Source organism: Perna viridis, chromosome 1 (genome assembly GCF_037379345.1).
Source record: "Perna viridis isolate PV_CMFRI_1.1 ecotype Kerala chromosome 1, ASM3737934v1, whole genome shotgun sequence".
NCBI lineage: Eukaryota > Metazoa > Mollusca > Bivalvia > Mytilida > Mytilidae > Perna > Perna viridis.
The window spans coordinates 56,126,673-56,154,110 of record NC_142445.1 but is presented as its reverse complement, the minus strand read 5'-3'; the positions used below and the strand labels follow the sequence as shown (position 1 = coordinate 56,154,110).

The 27,438-nt window shown below is 31.1% G+C and overlaps 1 protein-coding gene across 2 annotated transcripts; it reads right to left on the bottom strand.

The window, feature by feature from the left end:
• Positions 1 to 27,438, bottom strand: LOC148629481 (dual specificity testis-specific protein kinase 2-like). Of its 2 annotated transcripts, none has more exons than XM_088551959.1 (10): positions 26,861 to 27,438; positions 19,699 to 19,820; positions 16,477 to 16,525; positions 11,672 to 11,821; positions 8,767 to 8,849; positions 6,557 to 6,641; positions 5,829 to 5,912; positions 5,286 to 5,372; positions 4,454 to 4,565; positions 1 to 4,251 (listed from the first exon to the last, which is right to left on the bottom strand). In XM_088551959.1, the coding sequence occupies exons 1-10, from the start codon at positions 27,131 to 27,133 to the stop codon at positions 3,317 to 3,319; spliced, it is 1,980 nt and encodes a 659-aa protein (XP_088408085.1). In that variant the 5' UTR covers positions 27,134 to 27,438; the 3' UTR covers positions 1 to 3,316. The 2 variants fall into 2 exon arrangements, with proteins under 2 accessions (XP_088408085.1, XP_088408094.1); XM_088551968.1 differs by lacking the exon at positions 26,861 to 27,438 and adding an exon at positions 24,613 to 24,749.

The window sequence follows — 27,438 nt, the reverse complement described above, 5'->3', positions numbered from 1 at the left end:
TCAACAATTCTTATTTAATGTAAAAATAACACAAACATAACAAAGTGTAGGATATTGTTTGATTTACAAAAATAAACTTTTAAATAAGAGCCTAAGTTTGACAATCCTGTACATTATATAACTCAATAGATTTGTATACTGAATAATTATAACATTCTAATATTTAATTTACACCAAAAGCCATTGAATTGTCACTACACATGTATCATAACATAAGCTTAATAATTCAAAGAAAAATGTACATTCTGTGAAGAAATTAGTTAATATTTTTTCAGCCTTTTTTTATATTTTGCTAGAACTTGAAAAACACTGCTATAATATTTTTTTCAATAATTGTTAAAATATTAAAAGCAGACTGAATAATAAATTTGAAAATAAATGCTCATTAGGTTGTCTGAATTAGGAAAGTATGGTGAAAATTGTACAATTATATAAATAATACATATTTAGTGGTAGTGGCCATTTGTCCCCTAAAAACAACTTTTTCTTTAAAGTGAAAATCCATTCAAACTACTTTTTCCGCCTCGGTAAAATAGGCATGGTGGTAATGTATCGGCACCTTCTTAATTCTCTTCAAACAACAAGATGAAATAAAACATATATTTTCTGTTAATTTGGATAAGTAATTTTGAATTGTATAGTTTGGCTATTTTTTTTCTTAGAAGACAATATTAAATATTAAATTGTCTAATTTCTTTTTCTTAAATTCGATAGGATAGATTTGCCCATTTAAACATTAAGTTCTCTTAAAGACCAAAACAGAAATTATCATCATACTTAAATACTTTCTATCAATTTCAAAGAAACAATTAACAACTTTACATACAGATTTAAAATAGGCATGGTGCTATTAATAAAAATGTGTGTTTTATAATGCTGTTATAAAAATTGCAGGTAACACATAATATATTTGTGCATTCTTAATATACCAAACTATGATACTTATCTACACATCAAAACCAATATTTTATAGTTCTATTTTATTTTAGTTAAAAATTAAGAGAAATGGAAGTGTCAACATATTTTTTCAGATTAAAAAAATTAATAATATTTTTAATGCAGATTTTTTCTGTCATTTCTACAATGTTACATACTTAAATACTAGTCACTTAGAAAGATAAAAAAAACAAATTTTTTTTCAAACTTTTGATTAATTTTTAGTGAATAAGAGCAGGAATATTCCTAACCAAAAAAAATATCAAACTTTGTATAAAGTTAAGTGTTTAAACAATTTGAAGTTTTAATTTAAAATATCAAATATAAAATTATTTTCACTGACTCTGGGAAATTTTTGATTAATTACTGCAACATTGAAATATCTATATAATCAATAAAGCTTTGCCATTAACACAGCATCAATGCAACATCTAGAAATGAGCACATTGTCATTATTTATTGCACTGTAGGTGACTGAAAAAAATGACAAGTACCAGATTTGAGAATGAAAATGTAGTTATCTCCCTTATTATAATATCAAGCCACACTAGAATAGATGATAAAATATAATTTCAATGATAAATTCACCAACAGTAATGAACAATACCGGTACACATGTCTTGATTAATAATTATAAAATATCTAAAATTTTTACTTCCTAAATAAACTTTTTTATCCAATACCAAACATTTCCTGAAACTTTTGACATATGATAACTCTATATCAAAATTGATGAAGACACACACAAACATGAAGACACCAAACATGAAGACACACATGAAGAGGTAGACATATATCATATTGCAACAATATTGGATTTTGATCTAATTTCTACCAGCTTAATCTGAATACTACAAGCATTCTACATGTAAGTCATTAATAAAAAAAAACCTTAATATTGCTTTATCATCATCATAATCATCATTGAAACCAATTTTATAGTTAATAGCCATAAGAACCCTAACATTTGTTTTTAAATGATCTTAAATAAGTTTCTATTTCAGAACTTAGGGTGTCTTGTCAAGCTAACTTGTCAGACCTGTCTTTTTTTTTGCAGTCTATAACAGAATCTGTATAGAAGATGTGACTAACACATGAAACATAGCAAGGATGTTCAAAAATATTTAAATGAAAATCTGACCTTCTGACCCTAATTTTGTTAGCATATTATCGGAAACACAACACTTTTTTTCTTAGTCTTATGTTTAACAGACAGACTGACACAAAATAAATTTGAAGTGACATCAATCATCCTATACTCCAGTAAATAGGATTTTACGAGACTCTCAATGGTTTTCCACTGATTGTTCTTTTCTGTGTTATAATGCTAAATGGATATGGATAATAGGATGGAAAAACAAAAGACATTGATTGTCAAAAACAAATCACTTTCTGTTTATACTTGAAATTCTGGATTGTATATATATAATAAACTTGATAAGATTTGAGATTCTAAAGCTATGATGCCATTATAAGTGTTGGAAGAGAAAAAAAGGATCCTGAATATCATGGCTAAAAATACTTTCACACTCATACTTCATACATAAATATTCTGACAAAATTGCATAATCACTATATATTAAATATTCTCTTGAACTGTTTTATACAAGAATCCATATCTTTATATACAAATAACATTAAGTATATCTCCATTCTGAATATCAACAATTATATACAAATATTTAATTATTCGATGGTTTTCTAAATATATCACAGAGGTATATATATATATCAGGTGGATCTATTGTCATGGCAACACCTTTTTTTGGAATTTACGTTGGCACAAGAACTTATTACATTGTGGTATGGTTTTATACTTGACAAAAAGATTAGATTTTCACTAATTTAACAAGATAGGATTAATAAAACAGACTTAAGTTACTTTAATTTTTACTTTAAAGTTTTGTACACTTTCTATAAAATTACGACAAACATGTAAAAAAGTTTTTCAGAACAGTTTCAACTGGTTGCAACCATCATGAGGGATTTCAAAATTCATCATACAGGTACATAGCATAGCAATATATCATTTGATAAATCAAGATATTTTACACAAAGCATACTTTAACAGAAAGTAACTTTAACAGTCAGCTGGTAGAGATTTTTTAATTGAATTATTCCTCAAAAGTTTAATAAAAAAATTAATATGAAAACAAATGAGTAATCACAGTGAACAGAATGCCAATGTTATGTACAAGGTCCATCTGATAGAATGGAATGTTACAAAAATTGCACTGCATGAACAAAAATGAACATGATCTTAAAAAAAAACCTCTTTGTAAATACATTATACATCTTGTTAGCATGAAGCAAAGAAACATTCATAACAGCATCTAAAGACACTAATGCCTAAAATACATATTATTATAGCATGCTTTAGCTAAACTCTAGTTTCCATTAAGACCCTATTTAATTTGAGAACAGAATCATTCCTATTAGATACAGACAAATCCTCCTTATCCTTCAGATTTTGTTTTAAACTTTCATTTCCATTGATATCACTACTTTCTGTTTCTTCCTCTCTGAAAGACTCCTGATATGAGACATTCAAAGGCTTTGCTAAATCCTCCTTTTCAAAACTTCTGTTTCTATCAAGATTTATTTCACAAGCTCCATCATCATAAAAAGGAAAGTGAGACTCTTGTAGTTGATCAACAGCACTTATAACATTTGTCTGAGAATCTTCACTAAGTTGTCTACGAACACACAACTTTCGTCCATGTTTTTTATTGGCCTTACGAGACTGTTTAACATCCCATGTCTTACTAAAGAAGGACCATTCTTCTTCATTTTTAGTTCTATTATAGTTCTCATCAATTTCACTCTGTAGCCTATGTGCTACTTCCTCAGGAAATATTGTAGATTTTGATCTTGGGCAAAATGCTGAAATTTTAACAGCTGAGTTTTTTCGTGAATTTGACCCATGCAGAGATTCTTGGTGATTTTGCTCAGCTATTTTTCTCAAGACAACAGGTGATGAAGGGAGAGATAAACTCTTCCTTTCTGATACCATTCCTTTTTTCCCAAATGGATCTGGTGTTTTTGGAGTGCAAGGTGGAGTAAGAGCATCAGATGGGGAAGGCAAATCAAACCCCATCGAGTCTCTATATCGAGGTGTCCCTAATAATTTACCATCATAATTGAAGGCAGCAAATGGATTATTTTCTGATGGAGAGTAAAATGGATCATCCTTACTCATAGCAACCCCAAGAACCTGTGGTGTAAGAGGTTCCACATGATCATCATACATACTGTCAGTAATATTAAGTATATTATCTTCAGATTTGGATCTCTTATGACCAGTGATAGGACGTTCTACAAATAAAAAGTATTAGATTTAATCAAGCTTATAGATTAAGATTGGTTGTTTTCAAGCATATGAATTGTGAATTAATCCACCCCTTCTTTGAAATATACACCTAGGCTAAAGCAAGTGACATTTTTATCAATAAATCACTAATGTGCCAAAATCAACACCCACTAACAGTAGTACAATCAGTCAATATATTAGACTTACCCCTAATATTAGAAACTTCACAACTTTTGATATGATCCTCCAATAACCTTTCATGTATTGGTGCCAAGGACTGAACTATTTCTGCAAATGTTGACCTGTTGTTTGGATCGATCTATACAAAAAAGAATGCAACATTCTGATTAACTGTACACAAGTCAAAAGTTTGCATATGTAACAAGACAAATGGTATAGTTGTAATATTTTCTTATAAAGGAATGAGTGTTGCCCTTTTCGTTTTTCTCAAATAAACTGTGTGAATTTCATAGCATTATAGGTTTATTTATTTATAAGATATCAAGGAATTACCATTTTTATTTGCATTTTTCAGTTTAGTTTTGTTTTGTTGTGTTAACTGATTAATTGTAGTTTGACATCCTAAGGAAGATTTCATGCATTTTAGAATGAGAAAACCTATCAAACACTATGGAGTTATTTTATATATATTAGTATTAAAAAATGACGAAATTATAAGCATCAAGCTAGCCAGGAAATGTCACATATATTTGGTTCACAAGTGATATCAGTCAATTAATTACAACCATCTTCACATACAAAACATCAAAATGAACAAGCAACTAATAGCCATATGCCCCAACTCCTGTAAAATAAAAATGGTGGCGCAATATGATCAACTGCAAATGGTGACTAGCAATCCTACTACAACATCTGAACAAAATCTGTCAAGCAGTTTCCTAGTTGCATCCACATGCATGAATGAATGGAAGCATGGGCACACAGACTCTGGCATTTCTATGTCCCCTTCCGTGTTATGGTAGGGCACAAAAATCACATCAAGAATTAATCCAATAGCAAAATCCATTTATTTATTTACCTGACAACACCTGAATGTTAACCTTAAATAATCTAAGGGACAGTAAAACACCTTCTCACAGAACTTCACATAATCCAATCCAAATCTCTAAAAAATAGAACATAGTAAATTTGACTATAGCATGTTTTTCAATAAAATGTTATTTGTAACATCATTTTGTTTATGATGGTTTCCAAAAGTCAAGAATAGGTACTGACAAAACTTGTCATTAAATATTTTGTTTCTTATGCTTAAAGCATTTAACATTGACTTGGACCTGTTTTGTTGTCACTATTTCAAAATGTGTTGTTTCCAGCATTGAGTCAAGATACACAGAAAAGAACATAGCATGTTATTTAATGGAATGAACAATACTCACATGGTTAATGTACATCATTTCATTAGTGTATGACACAACTGCTCTGTATTTGTACCTCAGTGTTTTAATTTTTATTGCCTTTCAATTTTTTTATTTGCATGATATTACTAATTATATAGAATGTAAAAATACCAAAGTACATAAAAAAGATAATTGTAAAAGGATCTTGTTGTCAGTAAACCTACTGTTGTTCTTGGCATTACATCAGGATCAGCCTCAATTCTTGCTGTTATTTCACATGATATGATACCATAGGAAAATACATCAGCCTTGAAAACATGGAACAACATAGCTTAATAAACTAAACAGAAATATGAGTATTGAATGCCTTCGTGTAAGTTAATTACAGAAATGTCATTACATTTGTGTAAGTCGATTATGGAAATGTCATTACATTTGTGTAAGTTATTAACAGAAATGTCATATTTGTGTAAGTTGATTACAGAAATGTCATTACATTTGTGTAAGTTATTACCAGAATGTCATATTTGTAGAAGTTGATTACAGAAATGTCATTAACTTTCGATAATAAAATGTATATTTAGACCAATCAATTATGTAACACACGTTCTTATTCAAGGCCTGCGTTTTATAAAAATCTCTACTTGAGAATTTCCTTAAACTTCAGTAAGAATCAATCTGATTGGTAGAAATTTAGGTTGAGGAAGGATTTGAAGAAAATCTCTCAATTTATGATTTTTTTTACAAAAAAGTGTTACCAAAATTAACTTATAATTTATCCACTCAGTTCTTAACATCTTTAACATATTAACATTTTTTCATGAGAAACCCTGTTATAGAATAATTTTGATTTGACACTTAGGAATACATTCTTCATTTGGCTCTTGGCTAAAACTCTATGATCTACGACAATAATCGTATATATAATTTCCTGAATATCAGGTGACACTACCTTTTCATTATACCAGTCACCATTTAAAACTTCAGGTGCAATCCAGTATGGTGAACCAACAATAGACAGCTTCTCTGACCTGTTCCTGATAAAAGAAACAACTTATTTTAAAAGAAGGTAATATTAAATTCAACACATACACAGTATTATGTAAAAAAGCTATCATTTCATCAAAAATATACTGAATAGATCTAAAAATTACTATAATGGTCTCATGGGGACACTTTAATGGAAGTGTTTAATGAAGTGAGTCGTGGCACTAGTGTATATTCAAGAGTATGACTACATATACACTTAATTAATTATATACTTCTATATGAGACTTTAATAAAATATTGAATTTCCTATAAAAATAACTCAGTAAATTATTTTCAGGGGTGTCTGTACAAAAATAACATATACAATATTACATGTATGTACATGTATATTTTAACTGTAAAGTTCCTTAAAACTTCACTCTGCATATGATACAAATTGAGTTTCTATCAATTAGAGAAATAATTTCCTGATATTTTATCAGTCAAATGGCTATGCATCTAGTGATTTACAGATTTACAACGGGTTGGGGACAAACCCAGGGCCCTATATTTTTCCTTAAAAATTGAGATATGTATCATATTTGAGCATTTTAGAATTTTAGAATACTTGTTTTCTCATCCGACTTGTAATATATACCCTCCAAGCAAACAAAAAAAACCATTACATGTATTAATTATTTCTATTATCCTACTATAAACTGAATAAGCAAGAAAGATGTTCTTTTAAGGAGGTAGACCTAGGGCAAGGGAAGTAACTCTTGAAATCAAATATATGTTTGTATCATATTTAATTTCACCAAAGCCTCACAAGTGTTCGTTTGAAGCAGAATAAAATCAACCCAAGTTACTTAAATGCTTACATGAGATTGATGTAAAATGCTGAATACAAACTTTCCAGCGATTTTTAACAGTTGTGTCCCTTACCATAGGTCTACCTCCTTAAATTTTAAGGAAGATAATGCCACTGGTAATTGTCCTTTAATCATGCCTAATAAGTAAGGGTGATGTTCTTCAAAGTTAAAGGAGGATAATGCCACTGGTAATTGTCCTTCAATCATGACTAATAAGTTAGGATGATGTTCTTCAAAGTTAAAAGGAAGATAATGCCACTGGTAAAGTTAGGGTGATGTTCTCCAAAATTAAAAGGAAGATAATGCCACTGGTAAAGTTAGGGTGATGTTCTCCAAAATAAAAAGGAAGATAATGCCACTGGTAACTGTCCTTCAAAGTTAAAAGGAAGATAATGCTATCGGTAATTGTCCTTCAATCATGACTAATAAGTTAGGGTGATGTTCTCCAAAGATAAAAGGAAGATAAAGCCACTGGTAATTGTCCTTCAATCATGACTAATAAGTTAGGGTGATGTTCTTCATAGTTAAAGGAGGATAATGCCACTGGTAATTGTCCTTCAATCATGACTAATAAGTTAGGGTGACGTTCTTCAAAGTTAAAAGGAAGATAATGCCACTGGTAATTGTCCTTCAGTCATGACTAATAAGTTAGGGTGATGTTCTTCAAAGTTAAAAGGAAGATAATGCCACTGGTAACTGTCCTTCAAAGTTAAAAGGAAGATAATGCTATCGGTAATTGTCCTTCAATCATGACTAATAAGTTAGGGTGATGTTCTCCAAAGATAAAAGGAAGATAAAGCCACTGGTAATTGCCCTTCAAAGTTAAAAGGAAGATAATGCTATCGGTAACTGTCCTTCAATCATGACTAATAAGTTAGGGTGATGTTCTTCATAGTTAAAGGAGGATAATGCCACTGGTAATTGTCCTTCAATCATGACTAAAAAATTAGGGTGATGTTCTTCAAAGTTAAAAGGAAGATAATGCCACTGGTAAAGTTAGGGTGATGTTCTCCAAAATTAAAAGGAAGATAATGCCACTGGTAAAGTTAGGGTGATGTTCTCCAAAATAAAAAGGAAGATAATGCCACTGGTAACTGTCCTTCAAAATTAAAAGGAAGATAATGCTATCGGTAATTGTCCTTCAATCATGACTAAAAAGTTAGGGTGATGTTCTTCAAAGTTAAAAGAGGATAATGCCACTGGTAATTGTCCTTCAATCATGACTAATAAGTTAGGGTGATGTTCTTCAAAGTTAAAAGGAAGATAATGCCACTGGTAATTGTCCTTCAGTCATGACTAATAAAGTAGGACATATACTTACAAAGCATCTGGAATTTTTGCTGCAAGTCCAAAATCTGCCACCACAGCCTGTAATGTTCCATCGGCTAGTCTTACCAAGACATTCTTTAATAAGAAATAAAATAGTCATAAATTAGATTAAAAAACCCAGGTCAAGACTTGAAAAAAAGAATGATTAAAATTGGTAACAAAATAAGCAATTCATTCAGAAATACACAACAGAAAATACTTGATATTTTAGAAATTAGAATGAACATTGTATTTTAACTAACCACTATTTAAGCAGAATAAATATCAGTACATAATTATTCCAGATACAAAAATACTAATCATATAAATATTGCAAATTTGGTATGTTGTACACATGATTCAAGGAGTAATCTCTCATCTGTTATCAACATCATAAGAACCAAATATGTAGGAAGTGCAAGATTCAAAAATAAATAATATACAAAAATTACTCAAATAAAAAAAAAATATCAAAATAGGAAGTCATGTCCAGAACCTTCTATCAGAGTATGTCAAAGAAGCTTCAAACTTGAAGCCCCATGTTTAGTGTGCTTCAGAGGGTTCAAATTTTGTGCAACGGCAAATTTCAGTAAATAATATATACACATTGTATTACGGTAACATACTTTGGGTCAGACAAGACTGACTACTGGGTTAATGAGTTACAATAGAAGTATACCAGTACTTTAACTTTGCTAAATTTTATTTACTAAAAATCTTGAAATGTGATACATGTACATGAACAAGATCCATGAAAATTGGTAAATAAGTTCATTAAAAGACTTCAAAGACCTGCATCAGAAGCTGCACAATTATGCAATCAGATAAAGTACTCTTGTAAATTAGAATAAGTACTACAAGCTTCCTTTTCCCAAGCCTGCCTTAGACACCTTACACCTGATGCCGGTGTGTTATGTAATCATCTAGATCTTCCAATACCCAGCCGAGAGAAATAATATAAATATTTATTTCAAACAGACCTTAATTAATGCACATCTTGCATACAGAAATACAAGAACTTAGATTATCTGTACATGATCTTGTCCTTAGGATCCTAACATACCTAACATACAAATGATTAGTAATTAATAGGTAAATAACAGGTACCTTAATCAAAGACAAACGTTTAGGTGACGACAAGGTCAACAATCAGACATAAACAACACCATGGTTTTTTTTTTCATATAACAAATTGGGGAATGTTTATGAAATGTATTAGGAGTACCATGCATTTATTGATATGCATGTATAATCCTACATTAACTGAAGTCCAAATGACACAACACTTGAATACTATTTTAGGGTAAGGTTCAAAGAACAAATGTTTGCCAATATAAAGTGTGAACAAACATTAAGACAATCAACTCTGTAGTGTAAGATATTTCATGCCAATTTCATACGTCAAATATGTTTAGGAGTGGACACATAAAGCATAGTTTAATCTTTGAAATGCTCTTAAATGTGAAATGAATTTTCTAATCTACTTTCTCAATGAATTGTTTAGTTTAAACAAGCTACTTATACAAAGTAGGAAAGGGAAGTAACTCTAGACTAAAACATATAAAGTGGACAATGTCACTATGAGTCATAAATGTGTCAAGTGTACAAACATACATCATACAGATTTAGGTAGATTACTGGATCCTATTTAAATCAAAGCTTATAATACAAATAAACGATCTTTACCATATTTTGTTAAGATAAGACACTAACAGGAAACAACAAAAGTTAAAACAGCACTTTGAACTTCCCAGATCTCTCATTTAAGGTTTATGACTTAATTCAGGTTGAATAATTAGATAACAACCTAATTCACCATCAGACAATTTTACAAGGGAAGTATACACTTTTCTGCAAATGCATCAATTTATCATTTATTGGTTAATGAATACAGTAACATAGTGCTAAGGGCATGTGGAACTCTTCCTTTAGGAATTACCGGTTCATGTTTACAACAAATTTTCCCAAGAACTTCTTATTATTACACTACATTCATGCACATTTTCTTACTAATAGTTCATCCAATTTCAATAATATATTGTTTTATTCAGGAAGTTTGTTGTGAACCTTATAATACAGAGAAACAAATATAGCATTTCCAAAGGAATTTACCAGGAACTTATCAACTGTGAATACAATTCATACATGTCAAACACTTTTAAAAGTAAATTATTTATCTTTGTTATATTTATATATACTGATAACTTTTATCCTGCTGTCTAAATAACTTTAATAATGAAACTATTTGGCTGATACCCATCATAATAATGTTTTACTCGTGCTGATAGATGACTTTCATAGACTTAAATACACAGGGCATTATCAAGAATCAAGTTTTAATACCTTAAACCAGCCTAAAAACTAAAGAAGTGTAAATATGTCTAGCTAAAACTGATCCTTAGACAGGAACACACACACACACACACACACACACACACACACACACACACACACACACACACACACACACACACATATATATATATATATATATATATATATATATATATATATATATATTGCCAATACATACTTCTTACTTTAGATGTCAACTCTTTGTGAAACTATCTACTAATAGAGAATATTCCATCCCGTTGGCATTATTTAGAGAAGACAGACCTATTGCTACATATTATTTCTTATTTCAAATGTGAAATCTCTGTTACACCAACCAATATATTGCAGGTATACCACCCTCATAACAATGTCCAGAAACAGACAGACCTATTACTATTTTTCATTTCAGGTGTCAAATCTTTGTGAAACCAACTTCCATTTTATCCTGTTGGCAATGCCAGATAGACCTAATATACAAATGCATGTCTAAAAGAAAAGATTTTTTGTAAAACCATCACATTGAGGTGTACAAGTTCCATCCCTGTGGCAATGAGCACGGAAAGACCCATAATATTTCTTACTTTAGATGTCAGATCTCTGTGAAACCACCCCCTGGAGTGTAGGTATTCCATCCCTTTGGCAATGTCTACAGACAACCCTAATCTTGTCGTCCATGGCAGCTCAAAGTCTTCATTTGCTAAAATCCTGTCTAAACTTCCGCCATTGATGAACTGAAAATGAAGAGACAAGACACTATTTACAATGTTCTATATGGTCTAATTACTTTAAATAATGAGATCTGAAATAAACATTGATGTTGATTAGGTTAATACATTTGTTTTTGGTTCTCAGCAAAGTCTGGTTTAAAGTGGATTATAACTCAGACTTGTGTAAGAGTGGTAGATGTTTCAGTACATACAAGTAAGAGAAAAATGATTTTCTTGCAGTGTCAATTTAACAATAACATATAACAACAACATAAACAGAAAACAAGAATAATTTCACAAAAAAAGTCACTCTTTCATATACCTTAAATTAGTGGTGGACATTTTTTAGCAATGGGTGATGTGGGTGAATGTTTCTTTAAGTTTGGTCAAGGTTTTAAATGACAGCTAGAAATAGAAACCATGAAACCTTTACAAGAGGGCTACAAATCAATATAAGCATTCACATTATAGCGTTTGCATTTATCATCTTTTAATCAATCTCTAAATGTCAAACTTCCTGATCAAGCATATGCTTCTCAGTATAATTACATTAGTTGAGTAATGAGTGACAAACACCAGCACCTTTTATCACAACATACCAGTCAATCACAATATTTTCAACCAAGTAAAGTCGTTAATGGGCAATGTAACAAAATGTGATAAAGTTCCAATTACAAATGATGAATAGACACAGGGACTCTTGTTGGGTGTCTAGGTTCTACTCCTTATCTTCAATATATCTGGTATTCAAGCTTGGCAGTACTAATAAAATATCCACAAAAATCACTATTGAATTAGTACAAGATATTTGTGCACCAATAACAATTATAATGTTATTAAATGAAACGTCTGTCAAATACTAAGTTAAATAAATTGCTTGATACAACCCTGGTCAGTTTAGGCAAATATAGACATACAATTCAAGCTTGATACAACATTCAATTTTGATTGCAATTAGACATTTGAGACAAGAAAAGAATTTGACCAAAACCAAAGTGGACCCATTATGGCACTACCTCCTATATGGTTCCAATCACAATCCCCAAAATCAATCCTAATCTTAATAAGGGGATATGGGAACTTGTGGTACAATCAGATTATATCATAGAAACCCATTTATTCATAGTCAACTTATTGTCCAGACATCAGAAAAATGCTTGTTTCTGGCCCCTTTTTGGCTTTCACTCCTAAGCTGTTCATGTCTAAACCCCTGAAACCAATCCTCTGATTAAAGCTGACCTTTGTGGTATAGAATATAATGGAACATTATCTTAAACTTCCATATACTTTTACTGGAATTGTACAATGAATAGTGAAATTCTATGAAATGCTGGTTTGTTTGTTGTTTTTTCGCCTCTTTTTGACCCTTTTTCCCATAAATCCCCAAAATCAATACCAACCTTCCTTTTGTGGTTGGGAACCATGTTTTATATAAAGATCAACCAATATTCCTGTTATCACACATAAACCAACAGCTTTGTATCATTACTACAGCAAATTTCATACCGAATTTGAAATCAATCTGTTCAGCGGGAACCAAGATTTTTGTGACAAAAAATTCTGAGGAATGGAATGACAGACAGGCCAATTAATGGACTGACAAGGTTATTCAAGTATACAACCCACTGTTTGCGTGGAGGTATAAAGAAAATTACACACACACACTGTACTAAGCTTGTCAATGACGGTATGGCTGTCTTATAGTAATACATCACCAATGTACTTTGACAAACGTATGGTACCTCTGTTAACAAACAAACACACATACACATGCCTATCACAACCACCCCCACTGCACACACACTGTATGAAGCTTGTAAATGTAGGGTTGGCTGTCCTATAGCACTACACCATCAATGTATAATGACAATTAAAGCATATGGTACCTCTGTAAATACAGATAACATCAAAACAAAAGAACCACATGATACAAGCAATCTCTACAAATAATACAGTTTACTGACCAATAAACATAGTACATTTGTATATACTAGCTTGTTACCATTAATTCAATATTTACCTTGGACAATAAGCAAGTCAACAGATTTCAGATCAACACAAAATGAGAGCATTCTACCATTAAACAATTTATACATAGAGTATGGGTATGAGAGAAATGGTAAGTTGAACAACTGTTGTCCTAAAGTACAGCAAAAGCCAAAATGCTGGTTCTGCAGGACAATAAACTTGCTTACCCCTAAGTATCAAGTAAGTAAGAGTATTATTTTACTGAAAGATAGGAACCTAAAATCCTTTCCAGTTAGTAAAGACAAAGATTTTTAGATGCTCTGAAACATAAATGGCTAAAAATCAATCTGTTTGAAGTGACATGATGTATGTAGTTAGGAAGTGCTTGTTTCTAACTTTAGGCACACAGTGTGTTATAGGAAGTATTGCATGTTCCCAGAATCTGAGTACAAATAATAGCTCCGTCTCTGATACAGTATACAGTTGAAAAAAACAGAAGTTAAATAGAAAACAAATTCTCCATACGATCACCAATTATCAAAACAACAAACAAACAAAGGGAGGTAACTACTAAATGATATGAAGATAATGTTAAAGGCTTCAAAAGATGTATTGTTAAGTAGCACTCCAGCTAAGGATCATGCAAAATGTGATCCATGCGTAAAAAGCCTACATTTTGATTTTTGATATTTTGTTTGAAATGTCATAGTAAACAGAAATTAACACGTGGTTTTTCGTATAACCTGTGCTCTTAGGAGATAAAAATTGTATAGAATGCATAGTAGATTTCAAAATTAAGGGAGATAACTCTGTGAATGATGCTAAAATACAATAGAATCTACTGGATTTTCAATGTTGATTATCTCCTTAGAGCAGGCAGATTTGAATGAATAATTACACATTTCATAGTACAGACTCATAAAACAACTTAATTACAAAAATAAAAATATCTAGCCTTTTTTAGGGTGTATCACATTTTTCAGATTTTGCATGATTCTTACAAAGACAGCTACTTAATTACATGCAGATTACTGGTTGTTTGCCATAATTCTTTAAGGCAAGAAGGCAAACATTTCAAGCTACATGTTTTACTGAAATGTACTTTACTTTTATAAAGAAACTGATGTGTTATAAGTTAAAAAATTGACATCTATATCCTTGTGTTAGTTTAACAAATAGTCCATCATAACTTTGGCAAATTCTCTGCGTTACTAGACAAGTCTATTTCAGCCACTGTAAACTAAATGTGTTATCAATGAGACCTTTCTTCAACATACACAATATTTTAATTCTGAATTACGAATGTACAATGACTCAAATATACTAAAATACATGCACTATTGTCCTGTACAGTTTACTACACCAACTAAGCATGAAATTAGGAAAATAAGAAAATGAATGCCATAAAGAAATGTCAGCACAAAGCAATATTATTCTTAATACAAAACTGTACTGAAATATATATTTTCAATGAATTAGTAAAAATTATACTCATAGCTTTAGTCCTCTCCACTTATGTGCCATTAACCCAATCTAATTTGATAAACAAAGTTGCAATTTTCAAAAAATAGTATCTATATGATCAAAATAACTGTACATATTCAGTCATTTTTTATTGTATTCCATATACATCTACATATACTTTAGATTTGTATAACTGTCTGCAGGTAGTGTTGTTCCGTGTATAGACAGTGTGGGAAGACTTCATGTAGGCAATTATGTTATTTATAATTCATGCCTACATGTATTTATATTACCAGCCATTTTTCAGGTATTTTATGATAAATGAATAATAGATTGCAACACTTTAAATCATACATCAAAGCAGGCTGTACGTTTATGGTAAAAACATAATGGCATCTTCCACACAACAGGTATTTTGAAGGGATATTATCAGCTAATTTTCAAACTGCTTAATTATTGTGATCAAACATAAGAACAACTTTGACACTTGCAAAGTATTTCAATGCATTTTTTTTTAAATTAGCAATTACGCAACAACTTTCTGACATAAAAATACTCAGAACAAGAACTTGCATGATAATTTCTGTCTTTTATGAACAGTTTCACATCATTTATTTTGGCGCTTTTTATATCTTGCTTTATGGTATGGGTTTTGCCCATCATTGAAGACCATGTGGTGCCGTGTAGAAGTTCATTATATGTTGCTTGGCATTTGGTTGATGACTACCTCATTGGCAATCATACTACATCTATTTTTATACTACCTCAGCTAGAAAATCTGTGAGCAAAGCTACCCCACTCACCTCCCAGAAAATGTATTGAATTTGAAAAGTGAAAGAAACCAATTCAGATGGAAAAAACAAAATAGGATATGTACATGTGTACAATGGCATCATGTTATAAAGAATTTGTGAAAGTATCATTAAATTCTATTCAGTAGTTTCAGAGGAACTATGGATAAGAACTGGGGATGAATGGACAGACGAATGGATGGACAGCAGGATCAATACCTCCAGATTTATAGGAGTTTAGTAATACCTCTTGCTTGTGTGGTATTGTAATTTTCACAAGACTAGCAATGAAATATTTAAGATTTACACTTCATAAGTCCTACATGAAAGAAAGGCAAATAAATGATAGTGTTGGGAACAGCCTTCAGCTTAATTTTGTCCACACTAAATATTTGACTTACAGCAATAATTTCTGAATCAGTGTTCATTTTTTAACTTCTAGATCAGTATAATTACCTCTGTTAGTGCGTGGAGCTGCCCTTCATGTACACATACACCAATGAACCTGAAATCAAAATTATAACTATTTTATGTGGAAAGAAAAGCCAAATTTTGAAATTAAATGAGGTGCAATTATGGTTTTTAATACTTAACATTTTAATTTAAAAAAATATAAAAACTAAATGCTTGTCTTTAACTTAAATATTACAACAATCAAGGGCTTATTGTAAGTCATTTTCTAGTTAACATCTTAAAATTCACAATAATTACACAAGAATCGATTAAGAGAAAATTTAGCTTATTTCAGGAAATTCTATTGATAACTCTAAACACAAGAAGCAATTCCTGCTCCATGCTAATGTTATGTAATTTTCTAAAAGAACTTTTGCATGTAAAAAATGGCAATGCAATTATTAGAAGCAGTAATGATGCAGAAATATCTAAGTATATTTGAAGGTAGGATGTTACAAAAATGATAAATGAACACACAGGGATATTTTCTTTCAATAAATGCTTTAAAATATGTTTGTTTCAACATTACTCTATTCATCAAGTTTAAGAGTACCTTCATGAGATGTCATACCTGTTAACCCTAGGAACAATTCATGAGAGAGATTTTTATGTATAATGAATTTTTTAAAGTAAAAATTAAATTATTTAGTATGTATCACAGAAAACACAGTAATTTTCCAGGGTAATTTCAGCCCCAAACCTCCCACAAATCATATATTTTTAAGTGAGAGATTCTAAATTTTTCATTGATTTTGTAGGAGTCTCCCCCTAATGTGAGAGGATTAACAGATTTGTGAATGAAATGCAATATTTTATATAAGGCATTTATGGTTAACAACAAACTATTTTTTAAGTTTGAAAGAAATGAAACAAGATATAAAATAGTTCCAGGCCAGAATAAATTTCAGATTTTTACCTAAGACCCATCCTTTCCAATATAACAAATTTCTACAAAAATAAATCCTTTAAAAAAATTAGGGTTGCATAAAGAAAACAAGCATATACCAATGACTTTTATTTCAGTTTCCCTCCCAATTAAGCATCCCCTAAAAAGATTTCTGCAAAAATTGATTCCATCCATACTTTTGTTACCCCCAATGTTATTAAAGTTTGAAGGAAATCAACAAAAACCAGTAACAACTAATCCTGTCAGATTAACTGATGAACGGATCAGTCTAAACATTCTATTGTTGAACCCTCTGACACTTTATTTTGCATAGAGTAAAATGAATACACATAGACCTACAGATCCACCCATTAAAAAAGACAGATCATGGACCAAACTAAACCACTGTTAGACAAGTCCATGTATATTAAGCATTCTATTTTATGCTGCATGTGCACAGTATTGGCCTGAATTTCATACCAAATATCTTAACCAAGAAACCTATATAACATTTTAATGACTCAATCATATTGGTTATAAACAAGTACTTGAGTAAATAAAATACAGTTGACAAATTATATAACAAAATCTTTTTCATCCCTTAGTACAATCAAATAATGTTAAGTATATTAAATAAGGCAGGATTTAATATGAATCCTCTGATTTATATAGACACCCACATGATGCTATGTGTACTTATTGTTCTGATAAAATACCAGACATAACCAGAAGCACAATCTGACTGGCCTAACAACAAATTCTGGCATCATTCATATACATGTATCTGGCAAAAACAGAAATTATATATTGTATTCTGAAACAGCATTTCTTAAAATCCTTCAAATCAACTGAAAATTCATGCAACACTTTTCTGAAAAATTGTATGTAGTTTGGATTTAATCAAATCCAGAAAGAGCTGTTTTAGGAGGATATTGTTAAAAGTGGAAATAATAATCTTATAAAAATAAATTATTATAGAATGACTAATATTAATGGAATGGCATTACCCAGAGACTTGCAAAAAATAAATCAGGGACTGAAGAAGAAACAAGAAAATTGTATATCTAATCTGTACTATACATAACAAGTAGTTAAATTGCACAAACATGGTTGATAAATTATCATCAGGTCAACAAATACAACAAGATTTTAGTATCAAATCTGTGCATATATACATCCTTTTTAAATATTTAATAACCCTGGTGTTCTCTGTTGTCATTTTAATTAGTAGTTCATTTAGTTGTAAGACACATTTTTCTTTTCCTCTCAATGTTATAGTTTGGCCAGTGACAATGTCATGTTATACTATGTCACAAAGTACTACAGGAAAAACATCTTGTAATAAATAAAATACAGCTGTTTATCATCTCCCACTCAAACAATACTTTTATCTCTAGTTTGTCAGAACTTAATTGATAAGTAGTTAACAAATAAGTGCCAATGACTTACAAATGTATACAATTATTGATCTATTGTTTATCTAATTTTCTATGATCCAAACATTTTCCATGATATTGATAATTTGCTGGGGACAATTTATCACAAATTATCAATAACACAACAGCTGGTTAAATTGGTAATCAAGGTTTTGACAATCTCTGTATTTTTCCAATATATTAATAATTTTAGGGAGGATATAAGATCAATCTCAATAAAAGACTGTCAAATAGACCACATTATCTGAGAAATTCATCTGATTGATGCCCAAATAAAAACAGGCTGGAGCCAGATTTATATCTGAACAAGAGAAAATCAAATTATGTATATAAAACAGTAGCTATAACCTTGAAACTAACATTATGTTTCAGTTTTATCCAATGACCACATGTTTATCTATACAATTATCAGAAGCGATGGTTTTAGCTTGGATCACTGAGGAAGTAAACAAGCATTAAATGAATATTATCATTTTGATTTTTTTGCTGTAGCAATTATAAACAGGTTTTGGTTAGGCTTTGGTATCTACTGAATTGTAACATGTAATGTTAACAAATTTTAAATGTACATTTTGCATTTTATGTATGAGATGCATTGTAACTACATGTACATGTATGTGTACAAAGAAAAAGTTAACTTCATACAGACACATGTACATTTTTACTTTGGCAGGCAAATAAATTTTCAAACTACTTTTTCAAATTTAAGTAAATTAATCAAAAGATCACAGAACACTTGTCAGGCATATTATTTAAAGAGAAATGATAGAATTCAGTTTTTGCCAAAACCTTTCAACTATTAGCCCAAAAAAGCTTTTTTTCTTTTTAAGCAATCAAACACCAAGACAATATTAAGGGCTTTAACCTAAACTTAGTACCTTTTGATAATTATTGCAATTTTACCTTAGGATATTAGGATGAGACAATCTGTTCATTAGCTGCACCTCTCTTAACATATTTGGACGATTTCCTGAGTTTGTATTCATCTTGAGCACCATGATTTGTCCTGAGACCTTGTGTGTCACCTTCAATAGAAGCATGTTCATTGTATAGAATTAGACTAAAACAATACAAATAAGATGAATCAATGCATGGTAAAACTTTTATGTACAGGTTAGATATATACATGTAAGGTAGTTATGCTACTTGCTTAGCAGGAATTATGGTTTTACTTGTTAAGCCAGCTTATGGTGTAGGGCAAGCCCACACCTATCTTGTCAAGACAGCTTATGGTGTAGGGCAAGCCCACACCTATCTTGTCAAGACAGCTTATGGTGTAGGACAAGTCCATACCTATCTTGTCAAGCCAACTTATATTGTAGAGCAAGTCCATACCCATCTTGTAAAGCCAGCCGATGGTGTAGGGCAAGTCCACATCCATATTGTCAAGCCAGCTGAGAGCATAGGGCAAGTCCACACCCATGAAGATGTGAAGTAAAACTACATAAATTGATCTGGTAACCTTCTGATGGAAAAAGGGTCATATTTTGCTTGTTCCTTCAAATATACTGGTATGTTGTTGTTGGAAATACAACCAAACAGACATAAGGATCACTTTATATCAAACAGTAGACAAGTAGCCTAAGTAGGTATACTTACATAAGGGAATTGAACAACTACTTGCTTTAGCCAAGTTTTAAAATAACAATACCTTATAAAACAGTAGTTGAACAAATTCATACACTTACAAAATAAAAACAGACTGCTAAAAAGCAGCATTTGTAGTTTGCATTTCAGTCCAAAATTTCATAAAAAGTTTCTAAGGTTATTAATTTATAACCCTTATCTGCATAAGCATATGAAAATTATTTAAAATTTGTGGACCAACTGCTCCAGACTGTTTAAATGACATCTGTACCTGTACAAATTTACAAAAAAAGATTAAATAAATAAGAATTTCACTATCAGGCAGGAAATTATCAATGAATTTACCACCTGATAAAGACCAATTCACACTTTTAAATTCTTTTAGGTGACCTTATATGTATGTTAATACAGTTCATGTTGCATCAATTTAATATGATGACAAACAGATTTGCAGTTTGATACATAATACAGCTAGATATAACATCAAAATAATGGAGTGACCTCAACTATACATTGTATACTGAAGTGCATTGTAGAGGCTATGAATATCATTAATGAAATATAAAAAGAAAGAAAACCCATTCGCATATACATGTAAACAAAAAGGAGAGCCAAATACTTCATTGAAATAATTGAATTAGATTGATCACTGATTCACTTTTTTAACATGCATGTATAACATGGTAGAGGTAAACATCCAAGTTTGAAACTGGGGTACATGACATGTACATTTTCAAAAAAAATGTATGTATCAATAGATCCAAAACCAAGACCAACAAAACAATGATTTTAACATGTTCATGTGCATGTATGACAAAGCAATTCATTTAAATTTGAATGTGCAGAAGTAGTCTATAGGTTTAACCTATCATGTCATAACAAGACATTTATTTCTGTGTAGATAAACACCAATATCAGGCCTAAATTCCTTTCTCACCAGGAAACCAATCCACTGACCTGTATACAAACAGGTCAATACCCCATCTATGTCCTTATGTTGTCGAAAATCAAACTGGGTGTTTGTTGTTTTAAGCTTTTTATTACTCCATCACATAATTTGATTTTCATTACATCTTCATATATATAATTAATTCCAAACATGTCAATTTTACTTCCATGCATTGAACCATTCAGCATATTGCATCCCATTGTTCTCTATGATTGTTGGCTCAATAAATATTTCAATTAAAAAAATCTACACTGTTATTATCTTAACTCTCTGTTCATGTATTTAAACAACACTACAAAAATTAACTAGTAACAGGGAAGAAGTAAAAAATAAATAACAATGTACATGTACACATGCACAAAAATATATTTATCACTTTGATAAACTTCTCAGCAAAATCATTGTAGATTATCTACATGTACACATACATTTATACTTGAGCATGTATTATCAAAAGCCTTGTCACATCAGAATTTATTTGCTAAAGTTTAATAACTCAGCATATATCTTTTTTAACCAAGCCCTGTTTAAATTATGAACTACATATACTTAATTTTTCAAGAGGAAAAAGAAATATACAACATATAGGGTGTCCTAAAACTAAAAAGCACCTACTAGTAAATATATAGACTTAAGACTCTAGGTACATTTGTATATGTACTGATACTTATAGTGGTACATGTATAAATAACTACATGTAGAGGAACATAAAAGCAAATGAAATTATACCAAGCAAAGTCAGTAGATAACATTGTCAAAGCAATGACTACATTTTTTTTAAATCTTAAAAAAACTGAGCTTTACATGTTAGTTACATGTGCATGTATTTGTAAATGTACCAATCAGCATGTAGTTAAGTAAGGAGAAAAAAACTTTATTTTCACTATATGTACATGTAAGTCTTATTATATAGTACAATTTTATCAGTTTACTTGTACATGTACTGTACATACAGCCTGAAACAGAAAGCCATAACCGTCTTCAAAATCAAATTATCTGTTTAACCCTATGCAATGATCAAAACATGTACACAATCATTTAATTTCTTTGATTTCATGGAAAAAAAACATAAAGCCCTGAACATGTTTATAAGTCACTGACTGCTCATAAAGCACACAATTATCTTTACATAAAGTGTTGATATTGTTATTGGTAAGTAAGAATAGAAACATTCTTTGGCATTCAGTGTAGGTGTTACAGGCTGTTGGCAACATCAAATGTTGAATGCTTGCTCATCATTATTGAACTAATTATACAAGGACATCTTCTACCAGAATTCAAGCCTATGCACAACAAAGATACATTCTGCATAGCAAAGCTCATTAGACTGTTAAGAAATAAACGAAGAATACTATGACAACAAGATGCTCCCACGAGCCTGAATCCCTCACCTGGTTCAACTTTGCCATACAAGGGAAATAAATTTAACAAGAAGTTGTCACACAATTTTGACTCAAAAAGACTTTGGTATGACTTATCATAAGGATCATTTCAGCAATTGAAAGTTTCTCTCTATCTATCATGGTTTTTAAGTTATTGCCTGAAAACTGAAAACAAAAAACAAAAAAACAAGAAAACATGTCATTTTTCACCTTTCAAGGGCAATAACTCTTACAAGGAGTCGTCTGGCAACTGGAAACTTATGTAGGCCTTATAATAAGGATCATTTCAGCAACTGAAAGACGTTGACTAAACCTAATGGTTTTGGAGATATAATATGCACAAAACGACTGTCATACCCATACGTTCTATTTCAGTAATGACCGCTATGTTTTTCCATGGATCAAAAATCCCTGACACAGGTCTATGCAGGATATCCAAAAGAACACTCATACATGTAGCAAGTTTAGCTCCAAGTAGTGTCAGAGAAGATTTTGGTAAGAAATAACATTAAAAATAGCCAAAAAAAAAAAAAAAAAAAAAAAAAAAAAACCAAAAAGGGCAATAATTCCAACATGGTTTAACAGATTAAAATGAAAATTGGACAATAGATAGATCTCATCATGCTAAACACTTTTACTTTGACAAAATTTGACTAAACCTAATGGTTTTGGAGATATATACAAAAACCTACTGTCTGACCCCTATATTCTATTTTTAGAAATGGTGGCCATGATTTTCAACGGATCAAAAAATAATACACCAATTCTATGCAGGATACCCCAAGGACCATTCATACTAAGTTTGCCTCCAAATAGTCAAGTAGTGTCAGAAAAGAAGAGTTTTGAAAAATTTTTAACGACAACGGATGTCAAGTGATGGCATTAGCTCACATGGCCTTTGGCCAGGTGAGCTAAAAATTAAGCAACAATCACCAAAGAGATTTTAACAAAAACATTTCTTTTGTAAAGCATACAAATGTAAGAGTCTGCATGCACATCATGAAGTTGTACAAAGCAAGATACAACGTACATGTACATGTATGATAAAGTTTGGAAGATGTACAAAGCCAGACATATCCAGGGGTCGCGCTGGGCTTCGCCAATGTCGCAATTTGTGATTTTTTATTTTATCTGGTGACAAAAATAGCCAGTTTGCAATTTTCTTGGCGCCTAGGTTTTATATATTAAAATTGACAGGAAGTCTATCAGCTGGTCAGAGTTAATTGACCATGACCAATTTACGACTAAAGGCAATTAAGGCTAGAAACCACTAATTCCACTTCCCATAGGCTTCTATGCTAATTTCACAATATTCAATGGCTTCTCTGGACTTTACCTTAACTTTAACCTGCAGAGGACTATATATCAGCATGATTCTAAGTATGTCAGCTCACAATCCTCAGAATGGCATGTGGGGTTAGCAGACTTGCAGTGCAGTACTGGTCACCGGAAGTGAAGGGTCTATAAATAGCATGGAAAATCCCAGTGTTTTCACAAGATAGGGGTATATTTAGAAATAATTATGGAGATTAGACTTCACATCACAAGAAGCAAAATGCACCTATAAATGTACAGAAATGTTTTTCCTTTCAGAAAGATGAGAACTTTTTTCACAGCACTATGAGGAACAGGGGTAATTTCTGCGTAGGACTATTTGCGTACGTTCCAAATGCTCATTGGTTGAATTGGTGGTCTGTAACCTTAAAGGTAGTTAGACCAGGCGACCGTGACTTACAATATCCTCATGGAAGGTGTCAATCAAATGTAAACATATTATTGAGCCAATCAAAACTCTTATCATCTGGTCAAAGGTAAACACAATAAAGGCCATGTGCACGTGGCTACATACAGGCTTCACAGCCCTGTTTAACCATGTAATACATTCAGAAACAGACTTACCTAATAACAGAATAAATTAAATCCAATTAAAAATGATTATCCCATCAGGAAGTGTCTCAAAACACTTCAAAATGAAAGAATTGATATAAGAAAATGGATGACATTTGTTTACACTTTTGCATGTGACTTTTTTGGTGGGAAAATCGGTAAACAAATAGAATGGGGATTCCCGAAATCTAATTAAAGAAATGCTATTCAGATATCAAGATAATTAAACAGGGACACAATTAATGGCCCATGGTACAAAATGTAGTTTGCTAGAAATTTTATCACTTGAAAAAAAAGTTTGTGAAAAATATTTAAAAAAATCAAATTATATTGTAAGATAAATTGGACCATTAAGGACAAATTAAAAGGTGAACAAAAATGTTTTAAAATCAGGGACTAAATGAGAGTAGTAATATAAAGTCCTTGATAGAAGTAAAATACCTGTTTCTGGAGTAGTACTTTATTATTTTATGCATATAAAAGTGACAGACTAGAGCTAAAAACCTGCTTTGTACATGCATCAAGAGTGAATCTTAGGTACATGTATGTCTTGAATGGAGAGGTTTTTTTGATAATTCATCAGTGGACTTAATATTGTTACAATATTTTTTTAAAAAGTGTTATTTTTTTGGCACCCTTTGGCTCTAATTTCTGAAAATAGGCGACAAAAAATAGCAGCTGGCGATTTTTCTGGCGACAGAGTTTTGGGAGCCAGAGCAGCCCCTGCATATCATGTTTCAGAAGTACATAATGTAGGTCAGTATTTAGACAATTTGTCACAGTTTATATATGGCTAACACTTCCTACTTAATCCAGACTGTGTTTTCCTAATCCAATAAAGTTCTGTAGTACACACCATTTTAGTTTTGAAAGAACTAAGGTCAGTATTTACTGTATCCTAGTTGGGGAAGTTAATGATCACTTCTTTTCTTTATCAGGAAGACAACACTGATGACAGCAATTTAATTTGTTCATCAACATAAAAAGGGGTATTTTAAACTATATGTACATTTGTACTGTAGTGTACATTAGTTGCAACCAGCCACAACTTGGATAAATAACGTATGAACAAAGTATATTTATTGCAATAAACTGGACACAGTACTTCTTTCACCACCACAGGTTTGGGAATGATACAGTCATACATGTATAACATAAGGACTTAACAACATTTAAACCTAAATGTACATGAACATGTATGTTTTAATTTTGCTAACAATGCATACAAATTTGTTGGTTTTACTCTTTCATGAATTAAAAAATTGAATTTTTCAGACGAAGAAATGATAACAATGTGGTTCCATATAAAATTGATAACTTTAATGTACACAATTATAAAATGCATCAGTACATGTACAAACAATGTACATGTATCAATAGAAGGAAATAGATCTCTCCGTTTGTACAGACATACATTTATGTGTCTGTGTATTTGAAAGCCAGTCAGTAATGTTTAATTTCAGAACATTTACCAGTGTTCAAACAAATTAACTACTTAAAAGTTCTACTACATACATTTTGTAATCAGCCGCCTTCAACACATTAGAGATCCTGAACACCGAGCACCACACCAAGAAGGAATTTCAAGACAAAATACTAATTACTACACGTATACCAAATCAAAATAAAGTTTTCATATCATATCATATAATCAGTGATGAAAGTAAAACATGGATTTGAAAAAGCAGAAGAAATTAATGGTTGTGTAGAAGAAAATGAACCCTGCTTGTTTCCGGGTCATACTTAAATACACCTGTCAGGTTAAAATATGCCTGTAGAAGAAAAGCTTAAGCCTACAGCATAAATATTGTGTTTTCTGTGAAAACAATGTTATATTAGCTTAGTAAGATGTATTTTGTTTATTCATATTTTCTGTTCGCTGCAAAACGTAGCTCCAACTATTTTTTGTATTTTTTAACGTTAGATTGCAAAATTAAAAAAAAAAGATCAAAAGCTACGATTTCTCTGCTTATTTTCTGTTTTACCCAAATATTTTAATTAACCAATGTTTCGGTAGATAGAACAGAGACTCAAACATGGGACTCCGATTACATTTCTACTCTCCCGAAAAGCTAGCCAGAACGACATAAAAAGTAGACAAATGTATTCATTTTACATATATTTATACATATTTATTGATTTTATTTCTAAATTCAACTATACAAACCGACAGGCATACATATTTCTTCTACAGGTGCATTTTTAACCTGCAGGCATCTCCATAAATGGAATACTTGATTGAACAATTGAAAGAATTTACCTTAAATACTTCAGCAAAAAATCCTTCCCCTATTTTCTCTTTTGTGAAATCATCTAATCTAGTTAAAGATGAGACTGCATGACGAAGAGCTTGACACGAAGGTCCTGATATGTGAGACTTAACAGAAGGAATTTCCTCTTCTTGATATGGTGTTTTCAAGTCTTGGGATACATGACCACTCTGATCAGTTTCTCCAACACCAGTCAAAGCGATAGTTTTTGATCGCTTCATGTGCATTCGACAGTTTGTCATTGCTTTACTAATGTCTTTCATATTGCATAAATAGAAATGACTTAATTCTCCACATCCTATTTTAAATACACTCAATTTCTCACATCAACGAACAAAAATAACACGATCATTTCAATTTTCATTACAATTTACATTCTCTTATTCCTCATTACTGGGAAGATTCAAGAATAGCATAATACAAACATTATCCAAAAAAGTCTACATTCGAAGTTAATTTCATAACTGTCATGGCTTTAGTAATTATATTTTTCATAAAACACGACCATTTGCTGGTTTACAAGCACAAGCGCTCGTCACTTCACAATTTGTAAACTTTTCAATGCATT